At 36.2% G+C, this 6,717-nt stretch overlaps 1 protein-coding gene across 4 annotated transcripts in view; it reads left to right on the top strand.

Annotated features, from left to right (window-relative positions):
- The window catches only part of LRBA (LPS-responsive vesicle trafficking, beach and anchor containing), a 566,714-nt gene that overhangs the window by 78,367 nt on the left and 481,630 nt on the right, over window positions 1-6,717 (top strand). For all 4 annotated transcript variants that reach the window (XM_005871408.2, XM_014543868.1, XM_014543867.1 and 1 more), the window contains exons 14-17: window positions 474-642; window positions 3,133-3,212; window positions 4,523-4,585; window positions 5,723-5,820. In XM_005871408.2, coding sequence (XP_005871470.1) covers window positions 474-642; window positions 3,133-3,212; window positions 4,523-4,585; window positions 5,723-5,820 — 410 coding nt within the window. The remainder of the gene's footprint in view (window positions 1-473; window positions 643-3,132; window positions 3,213-4,522; window positions 4,586-5,722; window positions 5,821-6,717) is intronic.

The raw sequence follows: 6,717 nt of genomic DNA, 5'->3' as shown, positions 1-6,717 counted from the left end.
ATTATTTTTTTATTGCTTAAAGTATTACAAAGAGTATCTACTTTTATTTTCAGCTACCTCTACTTTTTTTCTCTTTTTTGAGTTATTCTAGCTTCTAATTTTTTCCAAAACAAAGAAAATTTCTAGATTTTAAAACCTCTATGCATAGCATAAGTAGTAATTTTATTATAAAGAAGTTATACATGCTCATGAATAATTGCTGATTGTTAAGTAAGAATCAGTTTTTTTTTTCCCATAGAACATTAGCACTGCATAAATTATAGTTGGGGTGTTTATAATTCTACTGTTGTATGCTTGCATGTGTATATCAGTGGATATGTGTTATATTTATTAACATGGAAGTTATTACCAAGCTCAGCATCTTGCTTTGTGGAACAATACAGTTTAAGTAAAGCGGCCTGAGGACATTAACTGGAAATGGGTAAAATGCTGGTTTGCTCCTTTGATTTAAGCTCTTCATTTTCATCCTCTAGGTTCAGCTAACACTCTATACTTACCTGTCCACTGAATTCATCGGTACTGTCAACATATACAATACCATCCGGAGAGTTGGAACAGTGCTCCTCATCATGCATACACTGAAGTACTATTACTGGGCAGTGAATCCTCAGGATCGAAGTGGCATCATCCCAAAAGGATTAGGTATAGCAGCTCTGTCAATGTATTATGCTGTATATATGGCAAATAAGGATTTTATTTTCTTTTTTAACCAATTATGTTACAGTACTCTGGAAGTTTTTCTAAATTTCATCATGGTAAAATTTTCTTTTAGTCTGTTGATTATATTGATAGTTTGTCCTAAATCGTGGTTACCAAAGGTTAATAACTTATTACTTTTATAAAAGAATGCTACTTTTGCTGGTGTTGTCTGGGGAGCAACTATGACTAGAATGATAGTTTTAAGTCACTGAAAATGAGAAGAAAGTCTACATTAGCGACTGGTATTGATGCTGGTGCCAATTGTCACAATGAGATATTTGAAAACAGTATTTTTTTTGGGGGGGTGGGAGATGGAGATTTCTTGCAGAAGTAGGGAATATCTGCTTCTAATAAATAGTGTAATGAAATCACAACATTTCAGTAATTATTTTCCTGTATAATCAGGAGACTAAATTACTGGAAGAATAATATTCATTCATCATGTCAGGAGTTCATGGAAGGGTTCAAAATAAAAATTTTGACAATTGGTGGCTCTTTTGTTTTTGAGTATTGCAAAACCTCCTTCAAACTGGCTTACATCGTAATAGGGAGTTAATAAGGACATTTAAGCAGGCAGTTTTAGTAAAACTTGGCACAGGGGTTCAGAGTATGGCCCTGGGACCCAGTTCTCTGTTGGCAGTTTTCATGTATTCTCTCCTTTGGTAGTACCAAGCAGCCACCACTTCACCTTCACATCCTCACAACTTCAAGTCCAGCAAAAGAGCATCCGCCTGCATTGAGCATTGCCAGCAAAAGTCGCTTTCATTGTCTTTGTTTCTCATTGGCTCTGATTGCATTGTGTGCCCATCTGTGTAGCAGGTATTCATCAGATTGATCCAGACATTGAGGCCCTTCCTGCCTCTGAAACACATGATCTCAGAGTGAGGACGGTGTCAGTCCCTTAATAAAACTTGTGGTCTCTTGGTTGAAATTGGAAAATGGTTGCTGGAGAGTCAGACCACATACATTCTGATTGTACTCAAAGGGCTGTTCAGTGATTTACAAAGATGAGGCTTCAAATTTGTACAGTACTTTTTAAAATTTCTGTTTTTGAAAAATTTGATTTGAGGAAGGGAGAGAAGAAGGGAGGGAGGAGAGAGAGAGAGAGAGAGAGAGAGAGAGAGAAGAGAGAAGAGAGAGAAAGAGAGAGAGACAGAGAGAGAAACATTAATGTGAGAGAGAGACATTCAATGTTTGCTTCCTGCACCCACCCCACTGGGGATGGAACCCACAACATAGGCATGTGCCCTGATCGAGAATTGAACCCGAGGCCTTCCGGTGTATGGGACAGCATTCAACCAACTGAGTCACACTGGCCAGGGCTACAGTGCTTTTTTTTTTTTTTTTATCCCTTTCAAAATAAACTTGAATTATTCTCAGATAATATTCTGTCTGTAATTTAGAAAGCTGTGAGGACATATAGAAGTAATATGATCTCTTTGAGCTGGCAAGGTTGTGGTAGATCTAGAACTAGGTCATAATTTCCTGCTGACTCTTTCATGGTGCTGTAGATGTATCATATACTGTCCTGGGCATTGGTATTATGTTCTGGCCTTGATTTTATAACTGATTAGTGACCTTGGGAACGTCTTAGACTTCAAGTGAGAGAGCTGGACAAACTTTATGATTCTACTGTAACTCTGTAGCCTATTCTTTGGGAATTGTCATGTGGAACAAATTTTAAATAATTTTCTTCCTCTTTTAATTGACCTGTTCAAGGTCATGGTGGTCCTATGCTTTGGTGGTCTAGGAACCAGTTGTAAATAATGATTAGTGGGGGGAAAATTGCAGAAAACAGGTACTCACTTAGGATCTCGGAACAATGGGTATTTGGTTTCAAAAGCTTTCTGGGAATTATATGTTTGAGACATGAAAATTGACTTTAATGTGAGCCATGTGTGACCAAGGAGTTGCTCAAGAAGAGGAGATGTCAGAGGTGGCCAACATAATGTTTAACTTCTTCCTGAATGATGCTGTGTTGAGTTATACTTCTTGAGATTTTTGTATTAGCTTACAACAGTGCTAAAGTAGAGAAAAGTTTTTTCCATACTAAATTCACATAACAGTTTGGATTTTTCCACTTTTTGTGTGTGTGTGGTAAACTTATGTTGTCATAGTGTCATTGTGAGTCTTTTAAAACAAAATATAAGTGCACGTTATTATTGAATACAAATTTTATTGCCTCATTTTTATGTTTTGAGATTCCTTTGACATTATTTAAAAACAAACTTCAAGCTAGTTTCAGCGTAACCCAATTTGTTCATTTGGAGTATTATATATGCAGTTGCATATGAGATTGAATGCTTGTCTTTCTTTAGGGCACTGACCTTTATGTTTTTTATAGTAAGTGGAAACATTATTTGAAAAGTGAATTTTTTATAGTTAGCTTTGAGGTATTTGAAACACTAAATGTGTGTGTGTGTTTTTTTAAAGATGGACCACGACCTACTCCAAAAGAAATACTTTCTCTAAGAGCATTCTTATTGATGTTCATTAAGCAGTTAGTGATGAGGGTGAGTTCACTTTCTTATCCTATAGCATTATAGCTTGTGTGTATTTTAACTTATAATTTCAGATAAAATACATTCTTGGTTTATTTGCTCTGTTATTAGGGTTACACATTGGAAAATATTTTGAAAAATATTTGTATCTATGTTTGTTTTCTGTTCATCTTTCTTGGGCATGTAGGGATATACATTATTGCAGAATCTGAGATAGATAATTGTAATATACGGTATATGAATTTCTGTAGGAGTTCAATGTATTCATTCTTTCATTCAGCAAATATTTACTGTTTCTAGTTTCTCTCTGGTACTGCTTCATGCAGTAGTCAACAAAGCTACACAAGGAGGTTTTATTTTTAGGGAGTTCCTTATAGCTGACATTTAGATTTTGAGAAATGATTTTCCTATATAAATATGCCAGGTAGGTGTGTCAGGCTTTAGAAATAATTATGTTTTGACCAATTTCATTCTACTATAGAGTGAAATTTAGTATTATTTTTAAGGAAGGTGTTTTGGTTTTATTAGACAGCAATATATAAATATATTTGTTGCCAGTTTTTTATTCAATATTTTCCTATATCATTTTATTTCTTGTTCTTTACAATTTAATGCTTTATTAGCTGTCACATAATATTGTGGTAAGTTGATTTAATATATATTAAATTTATATATATATTTAGTATATATTGCAGAATCAGATACATTATTTTAAAAAATTTATCCCTTAAATTGAACTTTTTTTCTTTCCTGGTGTGTTTTTGCTTGTTACCTAATTTTCTTTCTTATTTTTTTTAGATTGCAGGTTAGTTTTATGATTAATAATTGATAGACTAGGTTAAAAATTTTCATACTATATTCATTTAAAAGTCCAATGTTTTTACCAGTGAAATTACTACTCCATTTTTAGTGCCTAACATTTTAACTTGGTAATTTTAGAAACTGTTTCTTTCACTCTCCAAATTTAATAGAAAAAAAATAGAAAAGTTATCTTTTGTATTTAGAGGACTGATGGGTATGGATAATACATTTTTAGTTATCATTAATAAGTATTGCTAGCTTACTTGAGGATTCTGTAGCTTAACTAGATAGGTTATCATATAAGGTGAGGAAAGCAAATACTGATGTCAGACTTCTTCTAACCTACAGTCTTGAATTTTGCATGTCTTCAGTGCATCTGTCAGTTTATATTTTAAATTTAGATTCTATATTACATTATCTTTTTATATTTATAGCAACTATGTTGACAAATCTATATGTAAAATTTTTATAAAAAAATTTTTATATGCCAGTTTAAGATACTTGTAATTATGTTTTTAAAGGATTCTGGAGTAAAGGAAGATGAACTACAGGCCATTCTTAATTACCTACTCACTATGCATGAGGTAACATTTGAATTTTATATTTTGGGATTTTTATTTTTTGAAGCTGTATTACAGGCTTTTTTAAAGTAAAAAAGTTAAATCTTTCATTAGTGATATACATATTATGGGGAATAAATGTATTTTAGAAGTAAATCTTAGCAAACTTCATATAAATAGCTTTTATTACCTCAAGAGGGCTCAGAAATATCATGAAAGAGTTTAAAAGTGTTAAAGTTAGAGCCCGGCCCGTGTGGCTCAGTGGTTGAACATTGATCCATGTACCAGGAGGCTACCAGTTCGATTCACATGCCCAGGTTGTGAGCTCAATTTTCAGTAGGGGCATGCAGAAGGCAGCCTATCGATGTTGATGTAAAATGACTAAAAGTGATTGGAATTTTAAATTCATAGCACAGTCTTCCTATTGATTTTGCATGTTCAAATATTGATAAGTTAAACAACTCATTTGTAATGGTATTTAAAATTATGTGATTGAAAAGGATGTTGATATATCTTTTTTTCCATTATTATTTTTGGTTAATCCTCCCCCGAGGATATTTTTTCCATTTTTTTTTTTTTTAAGATGGAAGGAAGGGGGGGAGGGAAGTGGAAGGGAGGAGAAACAGAGAAACATCTGCATGAGAGAGAGACATTGATTGGTTACCTCCTGCATGTGCTCCTACTGGAGCCAGGCATAGAACCTGCAACCCAGGTACTTGCCCTTCACCAGGAATCAAACCTGTGACCTTTTGGTGAATGGGCTGATGCTCTAACCAGTGAGCAACACCAGCAAGGGCTTTTTTCCTTTATTTTTTAGCACTGGGAAAATGTAATACATGTCAGATGTAGTCTAATAATCTGATTAAATGTGTTTTAAATAAGTACATTTTTGTGTTGATGAACATACAATATAGTGTACAGAGGACATGCTGTAGAATTGTGCATGTGAAACATGTAAAATTTTGTTAACCAGTGTCACTCCAGTAAATTCAATAAAAAGGAAAAAAAATAAGTAAATTTTAGAAATTTGAATTTCTTATAAAACATTCATTTTAAATAATTTACCTTACGTTATAATTGAAATTTCTATTGTTTTAGAAGTATTTAGTGTTCAAATAAGTTGTTTTTTTTTATTACATTTTTTTTCTAAAATGATTTTAGGATGACAACCTAATGGATGTCCTACAGCTGCTTGTTGCTTTAATGTCAGAACATCCTAACTCTATGATACCTGCTTTTGACCAAAGGAATGGGTTACGGTAAGAGTTTAATATATCAAGAATTTTAATGTTTAATATCAGAGATTAATTGGGAGATGATAGAGTCTTAGATATGAAAAGTATTACTGGATTTTATATTTTAAAACTAGAGGCCCGGTGCACAAAAATTTGTGCACTCGGGGGTAGTGGGTCCCTCAGCCCGGCCTGTGCCCTCTCGCAGTCTGGGACCCCTTGGGGGTGATCACTTGCTGGCTTAGGCATGCTCACCAGGGGATTGGGCCTAAGATGGCAATCAGACATCCGTCTGGCAGCCCGGCAGCCCTCGGGGGATGTCCATTTGCCAGATGGGAGCAGACCTAAGCTGCAGTCGGACATCCTTAGCACTGCTGAGGAGGCAGGAGAGGCTCCCACCACCACCGCTGTACTGGCAGCCATCAGCCTGGCTTGTGGCTGAGCAGAGCTCCCCCTGTGGGAGCGCACTGACCACCAGGGGGCAGCTCCTGCATTGAGTGTCTGCCCCCTGGTGGTCAGTGTGTGTCATAGTGACCAGTCATTCCCAGTCGTTCTGCTGTTAGGGTCAGTTTGCATATTACCCTTTTACTATATAGGATAGAGGCCTGGTGCACGGGTGGGGGCCAGCTGGTTTGCCCTGAAGGGTGTCCCGGATCAGGGTGGGGGTCCCGCTTGGCTGCCTGGCCAGCCTGGGTGAGGGGCTAATGGCTGTTTTCAGGCTGCTCACACCCCCTTTAGGGTGGGGGTCCCCACTGGGGTGCCTGGCCAGCCTGGGTGAGAGGCTGATGGCTGTTTTCAGACTGACCAAGCCCCCTGGCGACTGAAGCTCCCAGCCTTTCCTTTTTTTGTTTTTTTGTTTTTATTCGCTCCAGCTCCGTGGCCATGGCAACTGGAAGCAGGTATCTGGGGTTTATTTACCTTCTA

Source organism: Myotis brandtii, unplaced genomic scaffold (genome assembly GCF_000412655.1).
Source record: "Myotis brandtii unplaced genomic scaffold, ASM41265v1 scaffold34, whole genome shotgun sequence".
In the NCBI taxonomy this organism is placed as follows: Eukaryota; Metazoa; Chordata; class Mammalia; order Chiroptera; family Vespertilionidae; genus Myotis; species Myotis brandtii.
The sequence above is the reverse complement of the archived record's forward strand: the minus strand, read 5'-3'. Positions and strand labels throughout refer to the sequence as shown.